The following is a 17435-nucleotide window of genomic DNA, read 5'->3' on the forward strand; positions in this document are numbered from 1 at the left end:
TCCCTATAATTAAGATCCTCCAGTCCCAGCAATATCCTTGTAAATTTTCATTGTATTCTTTCAACCTCAATTTCAACTTTCCTTTTCTGACACCAATGTAGTATCCCCACAACTCATTAAACCTAACCATAGATCTTTGGAATATGGGACGAAGCCCTAACACTTACAGGTTTTAGAATATAATTGCTCTAACATTCTTGTTACTGTTTTCCCTTGTACTCAATATACTGATCTGATGAAGCGAATTCTATGGATGGCATGAAAAATTGCTTCACTGTACTATTACATTATGTGGCAATAAATTATTTCCATTTTAGAACACATTTCTTTGGGCACGAGTATTGGGAACAAAGAGGATATTGACGCCTGTGGAATCCTTTGCGGATATCAAGAACTTGATGTAAAATGTCAGCTACTTTTTTTTTCAAAATAATGTGGCAGTATTTATGTTCAATCAGGAGTGTGAAATGTAACTTTATGCTTCAGCCCAAAAACACTTGGATGTTGGCCTAAATTATTCACTTAAGAATTTTGATTGGGTTTTGAACATCCACTTAACACAAGTGTTAAATGTATTTTCATCATAAGCGATTAAAAAAATACAAACACCACAGGAACCTTTTGTCATTTTATTTCAATAAAATCTGAACATTGAAATTGCAGCTCTTCACTTGAGTTCTTTGACAGCCAAACCTGGTTTAAAACAAAAACAAAATTAGAAGCTTGAAGAGATGATAAAAAATTAATATTTCACAAAAACATGCAAATATTAATGAATCATTTGACTATAAACACATTAGTGTACATTTCCTACTGCAATGGGGAAATTTAACATATGTCTAAACTTCAACTCCAAAGAGCCAATCTCACCCTAGCATGTTTGAGTACACAGGGCATTTTTAAAGCAGAACGCACACACTTATATCTACAAGTCTTCCAGTAAGATGGTGGCATATTCGATCACAGTGGCTTCTACAGGGTCAACCAAAGGTGTTACTGTCCTTTTATAACAGGAGTTCCCAATCTGGAGTTGACAGACCCCTTGGTTAATGGCAAGGGTCCATACATTGGTGCATGGAGAACATGTGCAGTCTAACAGCAAGTGATCATCTTTTCTTGCGTGTGCGATCTCCTGTTGGACATTATTAATGTGGAATGCTGCAAATCCAATTCACCAATTTATTGACGGATGGTATGCACAAATTGATCTTTGCACATTTACTCAAATAAGTTGTCTAAACAACAAAATCTGAAATTCATATTCCAAAAGTGATTACAATTCTTAATTGCACTTAATTCCACAGTAGCGTGACACTGTTACAGCTCGGGGAGTTCTGAAGTTCAGAGTTCAATTCCAGCGCCATTTTCTAAGGAGTCTCTGTACGTCCTCCTGATGAAATGTGAGAGATTTCCCCAGGTGCTGTTTTCCTCCCACAGCCCAAAGGCGTATCAGGTATGTTAACTGGTCTTGTAAAATTGTCCCACGGTTAGAGTAATCGGGGTTGTGGAGTTGCTGAGGCAGTGTGCCTCAGCCACACTGTGTCACTAAATAAATTGATTACACTGATTTAACCAACCCTTTTTACTTACAGTGCAGTACAAAATGCATGCAGATACAACTAAATGGATACAAATGTATTGCTATTTACACAACAAAGTTTTGCTCTAGCATAGTTTCCAAACATGACAACCAGCTAGCCTACTCTAGCAGATGCCTAACCTGTACAGTTTACAATTTGCTTACCTGGGGGCAAGGACTGTTTGAGTTTTTCAGCCTTTTCTTTGTCTGTGATGACTAGTGTGTACAGATACCTACTGCACCGTACTTTAAATTTTACATTATCTTTGTTCTTCTTGATTTTCACAGCTACAGAAAAACAAAATAGGCAAATTATTTACATAGTTGATAAAATATTTTTACAGAAACATCACAAGTCTTGGAGTCAAGCATGTACGTAGAAGACACAAGACAAATGATACTTGGCTAGGGGGCAAACAGAAACAAACCTGGCCAAATGGCAGTCCACATCCACAGTAAAAAAGCAAAACCTGCAGATGCTAGAAATGTGAAATAACAAGAAAATGCCAGAGACACTCAGCAGGCTAGCCAGCACCTACAGAAAGACAAACCTTGTCTAAAGTCACTTTCAGAAAGGTATTGTTTCTCTCTTCAAATGCTGCTTGACCCAAGCCTCTCCGTTACTATTTTTATTGCAAGTAGATGGAAACATCTAATTCAACAAAAAATTTCTGCATAACCAGTTGATTACACATCACATGCCCCTATGAGCTGCAGAACAACCAAATGGCTTACATATCTCAAATTTACTTTCAAGCTCAGCAGCACAATTCTCAACTACCCTTTAGTTCAAAAATCTTAACCCTGGTTACATTAAAATAACTCAGCATCAAGAGGCCTCTGTGAAATTATGACATTCTCCAGCAATCAACCTGATTAATCTTAACTGCTGAGTTCTGCCAGCATTTTGTGTTTATTTATTTCCAGCATCTGCAGATTCACTCGTGTAATCTTAACTACACTTCAGTTGCAAGTGCCTCGTTCTCTAATCATACTTTATCCCAGCAGTCACACCAGGACCTTTGTGACAAGACACCTTTCCAATTGGACTCAAATCCTCTTGCAATAATCAATGTACAAAGGACATGTTCACTTTCTTAATACCTTCTATTCATTTATGTTCATAGATTTGGATGGGGAGTGGGGCACACATTCCTTTGAAAACCAACATCTTTTATTGCTTTTCTTGGTTTGGTCAAGTTTATAAGCCATAAGGAAGCAAAACATCCTTTATTAAAAACTTCCACAATTGATGTTCATATTTGCCTTCTAGAACTCCAATATTTCATTACAAGATATCTTTTAGAAATTTTAAGATGCTATAAAAGAGATTAAGAGACTACTAGACAGGTATATGGAGGAATTTAAGGTGGGGGTTATATGGGAGGCAGGATTTAAGGGTCGGCACAACATTGTAGGCTGAAGGGCCTGTACTGTGCTGTATTGTTCTATGTAAGTTTTGAAAGTTACATCTAACCTACAAAGGACTGCCAGTTAATTCCCAACTGATCATACTATAGCTATACTGTGCTATACATTGCAATCTAACCATATTAGAGATCTCCAGAAATCATGTCCAAAAATCAGCAAATACAAACGGAGATTTTAAAAATTAAATGTGAACTTTCAACAATAAAATTGCAGTCATTCACGATTTACTTTGCTATCAACATAAACTGGGACTTCGTAAGATCACAGTAAATTTCAATCTATGGATTGGTAACAAATGGGCACCATTGCACTTAATACTAATTGGCTCTCCACACTGCCAGATTAATAGGAATATTAATGAGGTTGTATGGTCCATGACACACATAGTGTGGTGGGGGGGGGGGGGGGGGGGGGGAATCACAATAAACTTTCCAAGATCCAAGATGGCAGCGCGACACAGCTTGCAGCGGCCACTCCGGAGCTGATTATCTGTTATTTGTGAAGTGGGGTGCCGTGCACAATCATAATCGATTGAAAACGGACGTGGGAGCACGGAGGAACATCGGGAAATCTCCAGGAAGACCTTCGTTGCTGCTGCTGCTGTGAGGTCCGGGACTCTGCTGGGAAGAACAGGCCCCCAGTCCTCGGGGTCGCATTGCCGATGGCCGTTGGCAGGGCCATCTTAATAAGCTCGGCAGAGGATAATGCTCGGAGAAGCTGTGCCGGAGGGGATGCTCGGAGGTTCGACAGACTCGTTGTCCGCTGTGGTCAGGTCGCTTTCGGTGTGTGCTACGTCTGCGAGACTGGGTTGGACAGAGCTTTCATTGTGTGCTGCGTCTGCGAGGCTGAGTCGGGTGGCGCTGTGGAAGTCCATAGTGGGGTATTCCCTTCTGCCGCCGGCGTGGGATGGCGAATCTGTCGGGACCCTGGGGACTTGTGGAAACTGTGTGGTGATTTCTTTTGAACTTATAGTCTTTTAACATCTTTGGACTATTTTTTACTGTGCCCATGGTCTGTTTTTTTTTTTATCAATTATGCTATTGTTTGCACTGTTGTAACTATATGTTGTACCTATGTGGTTTTCTGCAGGTCTTGTAGTTTTAGTTTTTGGTCTTGTTTTTGTCTGGTGGATTTGGAGCTCCCTTCCGGGGAACACGCGAAGACAGTAGCGCGATATTAATACGCAGCAGCCTCTCCAGACTCTGGATTGGGGATTGCTAAACGTTATATGGATTTTCTAGTGTAGTCTGTTTTGTCATATGCTTTTGTGATATCATTCTGGAGGAACATCGCCTCATTTTTTAACTGCATTTGAGGTTTCTAAATGACAATAAAGTGAATCTGAACACGCAAAGATGAGATAAAGATGAGGAAAGGTATTCCCCCTTTCTGTCAGACAAACCAGTATCTACACCAGCCAGACTAATAAGGCTATACCAAGTACGACTAAAACGTTTTCCCAGGAATAAGTGCAGTGCTCTAAGATGCACCCAAATGATATAAACAGAAAATGCTGGTTATTTGTCCAGCCAAACCTAGAGAAAAACTTTGTATCACATAAGAATAGTAGCAAGCCATCTAACTTATAACATTCTAGTAGTACTAAGACCAGCACTGATTTGTGATCCAACTCTATACAGTCACCTTTTTCCATGCTAACATTTTAAAATTAGCTGAGCACCAAATACCATTTGCAATGAGAATTCAAAAGTTCTAGTGCTGTGCATATAGAAATTTTGAAAATCAGTCATAAAGATTTAATTCTAAATTATCAAAAACTTCATCCCCTTGTTTCAGTCACCAAACACTAGAACCTTCCCATTCTCAACATTGCAGGAAATTCATCTATAGTTTATGCCATCTTCCCATGCTATTATGACTTCAGTTTAGTTTCAGCTCTAACATCACTTATTTGCAATTTCTCAAAACATTCCACCTAGCCAGGATAATGGTCACAACCATGATCCTTTATTTCACTCATCACATTTTACAACTCCTGTTTGGCCAATTTCCATGGTAGGTCAATAAATTGTTCAGTTCTCTGAGAAAGGAACTGACGTGGGTTCAATTCCTCTGTGGATTTTTCACTTTTTTTCCCATTGTTGAATGGGTATCCTCTGTGAGCTCCAATCTCCTCCCACATCCCAAATATCTGCAGTAGATCAATTGGACACAGAATTATTCCTAGGTGGTGATAATATCTGCTGAGAACTGATGGAATGCGGAGCTGCCACAACTGGGCTAAAAAGCACTGGCCCTGATCTGTCCCAATCAACTACAATCTACTGTATTCCACTTTCCTTTCACCCTTTTATCACATTTGTTTCCTGGAATTTAATCTTGAATCCCATAATCAAATAAATTATTTTAAATTCACTTACACTTTGCATCCTTTCTTCTTGCTGTAAGCAAGAAATCTTTGATTTCACAAATATAACGAGGCTGTTGGAATACAAATAGAAAAATTAATATTGAAGATATCATGTAAAATGCACCAGTTAGAATAAGGTGCTAAAAGATTTAAAGAATCATCTAGAGTCACTCTCCAGATGCCTATTCAGGACAAAATTTTCATTTCATTTATCAATCTTTTTATTGATTTTCAAATAAAGAATATACAAATTAGAGGGGGAGTTTAACTAACAGATAATATAAGACATATAAACAGCAATAATAAAAACAAAGTATATAATGTCAAAATCAAATAGGTAAAATATTATGCTGTTATATATACAATGGTAAAAAAAAACTACAACTCATAGCAATCGTAAAAAAAATTGGAAATTATATTGATAAAAGAAAAAAAAACACCCCACTAACTAACCTGAAACAAAAAAAACAGAGGAAGGAAAAAAAATTGGGCAGTCCAATTGAGGATAAAATTTTTTAAAGAGAGAAGAAATCAGTCATCTCCGAACCTTCATGGATAAGGATTTTCCCCCAGAGAATAAAGAAAAATAAATAAATAAGAATAAATTAAATCATGTAAAAATATTGAATAAAGGGTCACCAGATTTGTTCAAAATTAAAGGATGTATCAAATGTCTGGCTTCTAATTTTCTCCAAGCTTAGACATGACATAATGGAGGAGAGCCAATAAAAAACAGTAGGTGGGTTAGATTCTTTCCAGTGTAGCAAAATAGCTCTCCTAGCCAGTAAAGTTGAAAAAGCTATCACATGTTGGGGGCGGAAGTAGACACTTTGCTTGCTTCCTCTGGAATAATCCCAAAAATTGCTGTGTGGATTAGGTTGAACATCCATATGATAATATTTAGATAAGACTTTAGATAATATTCCAAACACATCCCTCCAAAAATTGTTTAAACTTACACATGACCAAAACATGAGTTAGTGTAGCCACTTCTGCGTTACATCTGTCACAAATAGGGCTTATATTAGGAAAAATATGCGCCAATTTATCGTTGGACACATGGACCCTATGTACTATCTTAAACTGAATTAAGATATGGCATGCACAGATAGATGAATTATTAACTAAATAATAAATTTTACTCCATTGATTATCTGAAAGTGAATGCTGAAGTTTTACTTCCCAGGTGCGTTGAACCCTATCATTAGGCGACATGCGATCATTCGTTAACTGTTTATAAATGATAGCTATTAATCATTTTTGAAAAGGTTTAAACTGAAAAATAACATGCCAAATTTAAAGAGCAGGCCGAGGGGTAATTCAGTAAAAAATAACGTGAAAAATACCTAACCTGTAAATATCTGAAAAAATGTTTATTGGGGATATCATACTTATGACAAAGTTTTAAAATCAAATCTTATTATTGTGACATCAGATACTAAATAATCAGTGATTTGACAAACAAAAAAATTGACCATTATGAAGTTACATGAACCACCAAAACAATCAAACAGCAAACTTTATAGATCTGTGAGAAGCAATGATGCCATTTATTTTTTTAACCTAACATCTTAAACACAAATCACAGAAAAGTAATCAAGCCAAAAAAAACTGATAAAGCTGTAAATATACAATTAGTGCAGGAGACTTAATAAAACTCCACAAAGAATCTCTCCAGGAGCTTACATGTATTGCAAGTGAATGATCCAAGGTGACTGCCAGTGATGAAATGTGTGCTTCAGAAGGTCAATGTTGGTGAAAATGTGTGCAGGGAAGGGGAAAGGACAAGATGAGAATTTAAGGCAACTTGAAGTATGTGTCAATTTAGACCACAGAAAGAAGTGAGAAGGATAATCATGGTTTTGGTTTAATTTCAATTTTATGGAGTATAGACTATGAAAAGGCAGTTGTTAAGACTGTTTTAAAAATTAGCCCTTGAGTTAACAAAAGCATGAATGATGACAGATGACATGGCTGGGTCTCTGCAGAAAAAGTAAAGGCATGTTTTGATCAAATAGTAAAAAAAAGGCTAAAAGACAAAAACAAAATGCTGGAAAAAACTCAAGATGCACCTGTGGATAAAGAAACTAGATGTTTCAGGCTAAGGACCCCTCCTCAGAAAGTTACAAAACCTTCAAGCTCAAGAAGGTGGATGGAATTTGTGGCAAATGTTTGCTCTACCTTTTCTCAAGACTGGAGAATTCTGCAGCTCACTAATAACTAAGACAAGAATGTGTATTGTCAGGGAAGTTGGTAGAAGCAGATGTATAGTCATGTTAAAAGGCACTTGGATAGACACATTAACAGGCTTGGCAAAAATCAAGGGTACACCACTTTTTTTTAATGCCATAGACCAATACCATTAAGCGGGGGTCCATTGACCCCAGATTGGGAGCCCCTGGTACAAATACAGACCTTGTGTAGACAGATGGGATTAGTTTGTTTGGCATCATTAGCACAGACAACATGTGGAGGACCTGTTTTGGTTCTACAACTAAAAACTGTACTCATTTGCATACTGGCAGCAGAAAGCCAAGCTACCAACATCACTCTGAAAGCACTGAAAGCTTTCTGTTGGGAAGAAAATGACAAATGAAATTCAGCACTTTCACATTAATGCCATACCTTCCAGCTGCACTTTTCATTGACCAGTAGCACATTAAAATTTTCTGGTCTCCTTCAATGATCACAGCTTTCACAATAATAAAAAACAGCTAATCACGAACCCTTGAGCAGCTGCATGGGGGGCAAGTGACACAGGCAGGAGTCAATCAGGCCAGCTCATCCCATAATATTTTCTGTCACCATATTGTGCCTGCTTAGGGGAGAGTTCTGCAAGTGTTCAGCCAGCAAGCTAAATCCAATGTGGATTCAAACCATCTTGAGGCACACGGGACTATAGTATTCACAGTGCAGCAACTCAATGCAGGAAGCAGCAACAGCCACCAGTTGTAGCCTCTGAATGTTTTGGAGGGACCATTCTCCAAAAATTAAACTGAACAGAGATTCACCTCCATCTTGCATCTGCTCCACAACACCAAAGTACAAACATATCCTGGTCAAGTCATGTCGACATGTCATTTTTCTTAAAACACTTTTCTCCATTTTTTTGAGCATAATTTTGAGGCTTACCTCAAAATTCTGTTTTCTGTGAGAGCAGAGCTAATCTGATCTAATGGGGAAAAATGGTTGAAGCACCATTCCCCCCCCCCCCCAATTAGATGGTGCAAATGAAATAAATCAACTTCACTTGCCCCATCACTGGAACATTCCCACAAGTTATGGATGTGCTTTCATGGACTCTCAATATTTTATTTGTCTTTTGTATTTGCAGTTTGTCTTTTGCACATTTGATGATTCGCCTGTCCTGATGGGTGCAGTCATTCATTGGTTCTATTGTTTCTTGTATTTACTATGAATAGCTGCAAAAAAAAACAATCTCAGGGTTTGATATGGTGACATATGTATAACCAACAATGACAACACTTCAGAACCAAGGTTGTTGTTGTTGTAGTTTTGCTACAACAAGTGTATGGGACATTGGAAAAAAAGTTGAATTTCCCCATGGGGATGAATAAAGTATCTATCTATCTATCTATCTAACCAAACTCCAGTCCAAATGGGATATGCAAATATCGCATTTGTGCACATAGGCCAAGTTCTAAAATGCCACTCTCCAAACCATATGGAATCAGGCCTCATGCTCAACATCCTCAGCCAACATGCTCCTACTGCAACAGCCAGCCTTCCAGTTTTCTGCAAAAACTTCCCAAATTTTAAAAACGCACTCTTTGGTGAAGGCAGACATCAATGAAATTCACCAGTTTAATGGGCAGCAGTAATCCCTACTCTTCCATATGCACCCGAGGCCTGGACGACCTAAAACAGCGATCTTTAGACATTAGAAAAGTACCATCCAAGCTGTGTCCACAAAAACTTAAAATCACATCACTGGATTCCTGAGGCAGAAAGAGAAAGATTCAAGAATATACTCAAAGCTTCCTTCAGTGCATGTCCAATGACTCCTGGAAATCTCTGCCCTGCAACCACTTAGAAGTGGAAAAGAAACAAGTCAGGCTGATTTGGGAACACAAGATGTATAATAGGAGTGTGTAAAGGTAGTTAGCAGACAGAAGGGACTTTTGGCTTAACTTGCCTATCCTATGGTGCTTACTTGATCTGGTCCTCATCAGCCTGCATTTGGCCCAAATCCCTCTTTACCTTTTTATCCACCTTTGTCTAAATGCACTTTAAACATTGTAATTATACCTTCCTCCACTACTAACACTTCATTCCATATGCCAAACCCCCCCTCAGACCCCTTCTCACCCATCTCAAGAAAACAGTGCCAGCCCAACTCCTTATAATAAAGCCCTCCAGTCTAGGCAACAACACTGAATGTTTTCTTGCTTAATCCTTCCTATAGTATAGCAACCAAACTTTACAATACCCCAAATCAGTCTCACCAATGCCATGTACAGCTGTGATGTGACAACCCAACTGCTGTACTCAATCCCCTGCTGAAAGCATATTCACCACCTTCACTACCCTATAATGTGTTGCCATATGAAGGAAACACTGTATTCATAACCTCAATTCTCCCTGATCTGCAACATCCCCCTCCCTCGACCCCTTCCATACATGTTTCGCCCTCATTTAACTTTCCTAAATGTTATCTTTATGCTTGTTGTTGAGTGCCATCATCTCATGGCTACCCCATGGATACTGTAGTTGTCCATATGATTTTTGTGGTAAGGTACAGAAGTAGATTACCAGGCATTTCCTTCATGCAGATACTGTGGCCACACAGGTTGGGACCTGGCCAGATTCAAACTCAGGACTATCCACCTTGTGGTCCAATGCTGATGCCAGTACACCACCAGTTATCCCAGTTAAATTCCACCTGTGCCATTCCTTGGCCATCTTTCCCTCTTGATCTAGATTCTGTTCAAACTTGAAAAGTTCAAAGTAAATTTATTACTAAGGTACTTGTATATCACCATATACAACCCAGGGATTTGTTTCCCTGCAGGCATTCACAGTAGAACAAAGAATTATAATAAAATCAATTAAAAACTACACACAAAGACTCACAACCAATGTTACAAGTCTAAAACTGTGCAAATACAAAAATAAGTAATAATGAGAATGAGTCCTTGAATCCATGAAAGCAAGTCCATGGGCTGAGTTCAGGTCAGTACAGCATTGAGGTGAGTGAAGTTATCTACACTGGTTCAGGAGTATGATGGTTGAAGGATTATAACTGTTCCTGAACCAGGTGGCATGGGACCTCAAGGCTTCTGTACATCCTTCCCGATGACAGCAGTGAGAAGAGCAGCATATCCTGGATGGAAACTTGGATACCATTCTTCAGTGTTCACTTCAGCACCAACTCATGTCACCTGCAAACTACATCTACATTCTTATCCAACAACAGACCCAGCAAACACACACACAGCAGGCCTCAAATTAAAACAGCGCTCCAACACCACCCTCTAACTGCAACTAACCACCTCACTCTGGACCAAGTTACCATGCAAAAGTTAATGCACAACTTCACACTGAAGAATGACACTGCTGCAAAAAAAATCCACCCCACTTGCCGGATCAGCTTTTATCTCATTCGTGAAATGACCTGCTCTCATATTAGATTCATTAGCAACCTCAGCAGCCAAAAAACCAGAGTGGATGCACAACATAATCAATTCCTAAGTGTAGCTTAGGGAAAAGCATGCCATATGCACAAGCCAATCCGAACAAGAACTACGCAGATATCAACCTTGCATGAACATTACTGTGCAAAACGTATCAGCGCCATTTTAATATATTTTCACTGAACTTCATTTCCAGCAGGTTCATGGACAGCTTCTCTCCTGCTGTCATATAGATCCTTTGTACACTTCTCAATCTACCTCATACTGGTTTTTGCATCTTTTTAAATCCACCTGCACTGCACTCTCATTAATTATAAAACCATATTCTCCGTTCCCATATTGCCTCTCCATGGTACTACCTCGCTGTCTGACGAGCTTGTAGCATCTGTCAGTACACGTGACAATTACAAACCAATTCCAACGCATCTCCAAGAGAACACCACATCCCAAGCTGCTCAGCGGTCGTTTCCCCGATCACCGTCTGAAACTGGAACTTCCGGGAGAAATCTAGTCCCTTCATTTTCAATATGCAGAGTCAGTAGGCCTCCATCATGTACTACAACCTTTACATAACATGAGTAACACATACAGAATGCACCCAGCGGGTCAACGTCAGCTTTTGATATACAATCCGTAAAGGTGTCAGATGCAAGTTGACAATCGCATTTTTCAAAGTACGTTATAAAACCTTCCTCGGGAAGAAAGTCGATTTTATTCAACATTCTTTGGAACACAAATGGCATGATATTATCTATTCTACTCTCTACATTAGGAAGGCCATGGAACGCACGTCTGACACAGGGGTGTAGAGAACCAAATGGCGATTTAATTTTTTTCTTCAGAAGTTTAGATTATTTTGAGGTAAGGGAGGCGACCACCTCCGTGCCGGGACTTACCATGGTGGCGGCTGATCCAGCGATGGAGGTACGGCACCTGGAAAAGTAAAACAAACCGGACACTGAGTCAATGGCTCCAATTTATAAACCTGCCGCAACCGGGAACACCGAGACCCGGGCAGCACGGCCCTTTATTTCGGGACCGGGGTGGCCGATGCCCCTACCCGGCGCCCTGTGAGTGAGGATGGCCACGGATGAGATGCGCCCGCCGCTGAAGTCCTACCTGAAGCTGAGCGGCTACCGAGAGAAAGAGGGAGAGAGTGAGGCCCGCCCTACATCCGGGAAGTAACAGCGCGACGACGGCTCCCGCGCAGGGTCAAAACGCACAGCGACTCTCACAACGAAAAACTCGATATGAGGATCACTGCCTTGCCTATATATTCAAAGTTAAAATTTCGAATTAAATTTATTACCAAAGTACATGTATGTCTCCATATACAACCCTGAGATTCGCTTACGTGTGGACATACTCAGAAAATCCAGGAAACATGATAGAAATATGGAAGACCGCACCCAACAGGATGGACACACAACCAATGTGCAAAAGACAACAAACTGTGAAAATACAAAAGAAAAATAATGATGATAAAAATAAATCAGCAATAAATATCGAGAACATCACGAGATAAAGAGTCCTTGAAAGTGAGTCCATAAGTTGTGGGAACAATTCAGTGATGGAGCGAGTGAGGTTATCCCCTCTGGTTCAAGCACCTGAGGGGTAATAGTTTTTCCTGAACTTGGTTGTGCAGGTCCTGAGGCTCCTGTACCTACTTTCTGGTGGTGGCAGTGAGAAGTGAGCATTGCCTGTATGGTTGGGGGTCCTTGATGGTGGATGCCACTTTCCTGTGATAATGCTTTGCTCATGATGGACTGGGCTGTGTCCACTACTTTTCATAGAACTTTCCACTCAAGGGCATTGGTGTTTCTGTACCAGGCAATGATGCAACCAGTCAATATACTTTCCACCGCACATCTATATAAGTTTGTCAAAAGTTTTAGGTGTCATGCCAAATCCTTGCAAACTTCTAAGAAAGTGGAGGTGTTGTCGTGCTTTCTTTGTAATTGCCCTTATTTGCTGGACGCTCTGAAATGATAACAGCAAGGAATTTAAAGTTTCTAGTCCTCTCCACCTCCGAACCCCAGTGAGGCTCATGTACCTCTGGCCTCCTCCTCCTGAAGACGGTAATCAGCTCTTTGGTCTTGCTGACATTGAGTGAGAGGTTGTTGTTATGGCACCACTCAGCCAGATTTTCAATCTCCCTCCTGTATACCGATTTGTCACCACCTTTGATTCAGCCAGTGACAGTGGGGTCATCAGCAATCTTAAATATAGCATTGGAGGTGCATTTAGCCTCACAGTGATGTTATAAGTGAGTAGAACAAGAGGCTAAGCACACAGCCTTGTGGTGCACCTGTGCTGATAGAGATTGTGGAACTGAATCAACTTTATTACTAATTCCTTCATATACACTACGAGTAAAAATCTTTACAGTACGTCTCTGTCTAAATGTGCAATTTATGTTAATTTATAATAAATAGTATGGACAACAGGACAGTCAATATAACATAGAAATACAGTTGTATCAGCATGAATCAGAATCAGGTTTATTATCACCGGCATGTGATGTGAAATTTGTTAACTTAGCCGCAGCAGTTCAATGCAATACATAATATAGAAAAAAAGTAATAATAATAAATAAGTAAATCAATTACAGTATATGTATATTGAACAGATTAAAAATCGTGCAAAAAACAGAAATACTGTATATTAAAAAAGTGAGGTAGTGTTCAAGGGTTCAATGTCCATTTAGGAATCGGATGGCAGAGGGGAAGAAGCTGTTCCTGAATTGCTGCGTGTGTGCCTTCAGGCTTCTGTACCCCCTACCTGATGGTAATAGTGAGAAAAGGGCATGCCCTGGTTACTGGAGGTCCTTAATAATGGACGCTGCCTTTTTGAGACAACACCCCCTGAAGACGTACTGGGTACTTTGAAGGCTAGTACCCAAGATGGAGCTGACTAAATTTCCAACTCTCTACAGCTTCTTTTGGTTTAAATTAAGCAGTCTGATGGCCTGGTGGAAGAAGCTGTGCCAGAGCCTGTTGGTCCTGGCTTTTATGCTGTGGTACCGTTTCCTGGATGGTAGCAGCTGGAACAGTTTGTGGTTGGGGTGACTCGGGTCTCCAGTGATCCTTTGGGCCCTTTTTACACACCTGTCTTTGTAAATGTCCTGAATAGTGGGAAGTCAGTATTTGCAGATGTGCTGGGCTATCCGCACCACTCTCTGCAGAGTCCTGCGATTGATGGAAGTACAATTCCCATACCAGGCAGTGATGCAGACAGTCAGGATGCTCTCAATCATGCCCCTGTAGAAAGTTCTTGGGATTTGGGGCCCATACCAAACTTCTTCAACCATCTGAAGTGAAAAGAGGTGACGTTGTACAGACCATGTGAGATCCTCAGTGATGTATATGTTGAGGAACTTAAAGCTGTTCACCCTCTCAACCCCACATCTATTGATGACAATAAGGGTTAACCTGTCTCCATTCCTCCTGTAGTCCACAACCAGCTCCTTTCCTTTTACGACACTGAGGAAGAGATTGTTTTCCTGATACCACTGTGTCAGGGTGATGACCTCTTTACTGCAGGCTGCCTCATTATTATTTGAAATTAGGTCAATCAGTGTAGTGTTATCAGCAAATTTAATTAGCAGATTGGAGCTGTGGGTGGCAACACAGTCATGGGTGTACAGAGAGCAAAGGAGGGGGCATCTGTGTTGAGGGTCAGAGGGCCAGAGGTGAGGGAGCACACTCTTACCACCTGCCGGCTATCTGACAGGAAGTCCATGATCCAGCTATACAAGGCAGGGTGAAGGCCGAGGTCTCTGAGCTTCTTGTCGAGCCTGTATGGAACTATGGCGTTGAATGCTGAACTGTAATCCAAGAACACCATTCTCACATAAGTATCCTTCTTATGAAGAAGATGCTGTTGCCAACCTAAACTGACTGGGGTCTACAAGTGAGGAGCTTGAGATTCCAATTGCACAAGGACGTATTCAGTTAAAGGTCGTGAAGTTTGTTGATTGGTTATGAGGGGATGATATTACAGAATGCCAATCTGTAGCTAATAAAGTGCATCCTGATGTATGGACATTTCTAAAGAGGTACAAGAGACTGCAGACGGAATCTAGAACAACAAACAATATGCTGGAGATCGAGCAGCAAAATTATAAACATAAGAGAGTCTGCAGATGCTGGAAATCCAGAGCAACACACACACACACACCCACAAAATGCTGGAGGATCTCAGCAGGTCAGACAGCATCTATGGTTGAAAAGAAATTGTCAATGTTTTAGGCTGAGACCCAGCGTCAGAGTCCTGATGGAGACACAGGAGCCTACAAGTCCTGGAAATCTGGAGCAACACACCACAGCTGGTCTTCTACCTGCTCCGGATCTTTTCATTTCTAACTGCCAATGGGACATTAACTGTCAACTACTTTCTCCCGCTCTAACCTCACCCCCTCTGAACACACCACTCTCTATTCTCTCTGCAATAATCCCAACGTCACCATCACACCCACAGACAAAGGACTGTGCTGTTGTAGTCTGGTGGGTTGATCTCCACTAGCCAGGGCCAAACAGTAGCCCTCAGACTGCCCTAGTTTACCCCTCAACTAGGACACCACAGAAAAGTATCAAAACACTTCTCCTGCACAATGGCCAACTTCATTACTTCCAGAGATCGCCCCACTATAGACTCCAGCTTCATTGTTCCCCAGAGCCGCACTGTCCATTTCTACCTTCTACCCAAGTTCCACCAACCAGTTTGCCTTGGTTGGCCCATTGCTTCCACCTGCTTCTGCCCCACCAAACTTGTGTCTTCGTATCTCAAATATTTTATCCCCTGTGGTTCAGTCCCTTCCCACCTACGTCGGTGACACTTTGCATACTCTCCACCACTTCAATAACTTTTAGTTTTCCTGCCTTATCCAGCTCTTGTTCGCTGTGGACATCAGTCCTGTACACTTCTATCCCCTGTCAGGAAGACCTCAAGTCTCTCCACTTCTTTCTTCATAACAGACACTTTCCTTCCACCACCATCCTCCTCTACCTGGCAGAACTGGTATTTAACCTTAACAGCTTCTCTTTTAGCTCCTCCCACTCTCTTCAGACCAAAGGTGCAGCCCTGGGCACTCGCATGGGCCCCAGTTATGCCTGACTTTTCAATGGATATGTGAAACAATCCCTTTCCAAACCAACACTATGATGCTCCTTAACTCTTCTTCCACTACATCAGTGTCACCAACACCCACTCTGCCCTTTAATTCATGTGGTTCATCTCGTCATCTGCAGAGAAAGTTTACCAACTAACATCTTTTACAAACTCACTGACTCCCAGTTACCTTGACAACTTTCACACCCTGTCACTTGCAAAGATGCTATTTTCTTCCCTCAGTTCATCTGTTTCTTCCACATCTGTTCTCATGATGTCCTCATTTTACTCTCCACTGCTATCAATGCAGCCATTGCCCACATACCTTCCATTTCCTGCACATCTGCCCTCACCCCTTATCCCCCGACATAACCAGGATAGGGTTCCCTTTCTCCTCACCTACCACACCACGAGCCTCCATATCCAACATATCATTCTCTGCTACCTCCACTGTCTCCAACAGGATCCCGCTACCAGGCACACTTCCCCCTTGCTATCCCCCTCTGCTTTTCACAGGGATCACTCTGTCTGTGACTCTCTTGTCCACTCAACCCTCCTCACCAATTCCCTTTCAACTGTCCCAAATGTTACCTCTACCCCTACGCCTCCTCCCTCACCACCATTTAGGGTCCTTCCAAGTGAGGCAGTACTTCACTGGTGATTCTGTGGGTGTCCTTTAATGCATTCAGTGCTCCCATTGCAACCTCCCCTCCATCGATGATACCTGACACAGACTGGGGGAACCACTTCATCGAGCACCTTTGTTCCATCCTCTGTAGTAGCCTGGATCAGCCATTTCAATTCCACTTCCCATTCCCACACCGACAAGTCTGGCTACGGCTTCTTCTGCTGGAAATTGAGGCCAGATGCAGGACAGAGGGACAGCCCCTCATAATTCTGCACTCTGACGACATCGAAGTAAGTGGCACAGTGTTGTAAAATTAGTCAGCTCCATCCTGGGTATGATGTATCCAAGACATCTTCAAGGAGTGGTCCCTCAGGAAGGCGGTGTCCATCATTAAGGACCCCCATCACCCAGGACATGCCCTCTTCTCACTGTTACCATCAGGGAGGAGGTACAGGAGCCTGAAGGCACACACTCAATGATTCAGGAATAGCTTTTTCCCCTCTGCCATCCAATTTCTGAATGGACACTGGACACATGAACACTACCTCAATACTTCATTTATTTCTGTTTTTGCACTACCTATTTTAACTATTTAATAAATGTATATATAATTACAATAATTCTTTTTTTCTATATATATAATTTATTGCAAAAGTTAACAGA

The 17435-nt window shown here is 41.1% G+C and overlaps 1 protein-coding gene across 1 annotated transcript; it reads right to left on the bottom strand.

The window, feature by feature from the left end:
• Nucleotides 1–616: 616 nt before the first annotated feature.
• LOC140714668 (large ribosomal subunit protein eL38) lies at nucleotides 617–12192 on the bottom strand. Its single transcript, XM_073026116.1, has 4 exons — nucleotides 11932–12192; nucleotides 5392–5452; nucleotides 1745–1867; nucleotides 617–693 (listed from the first exon to the last, which is right to left on the bottom strand). The coding sequence occupies exons 1-4, from the start codon at nucleotides 11932–11934 to the stop codon at nucleotides 668–670; spliced, it is 213 nt and encodes a 70-aa protein (XP_072882217.1). The 5' UTR covers nucleotides 11935–12192; the 3' UTR covers nucleotides 617–667.
• Nucleotides 12193–17435: the final 5243 nt, after the last annotated feature.

The sequence above is a fragment of the Hemitrygon akajei genome, chromosome 22 (assembly GCF_048418815.1).
Source record: "Hemitrygon akajei chromosome 22, sHemAka1.3, whole genome shotgun sequence".
Classification (NCBI taxonomy): Eukaryota; Metazoa; Chordata; class Chondrichthyes; order Myliobatiformes; family Dasyatidae; genus Hemitrygon; species Hemitrygon akajei.

Coding starts and splice junctions, on each gene's coding strand:
- LOC140714668 (XM_073026116.1), bottom strand. Junction 1,868..5,391: donor AAGAAGAAAGGATGCAAAGT/GTAAGTGAATTT, acceptor GTTTTTCTGTAG/CTGTGAAAATCAAGAAGAAC. Junction 694..1,744: donor CAAACAGTCCTTGCCCCCAG/GTAAGCAAATTG, acceptor GTTTTAAACCAG/GTTTGGCTGTCAAAGAACTC.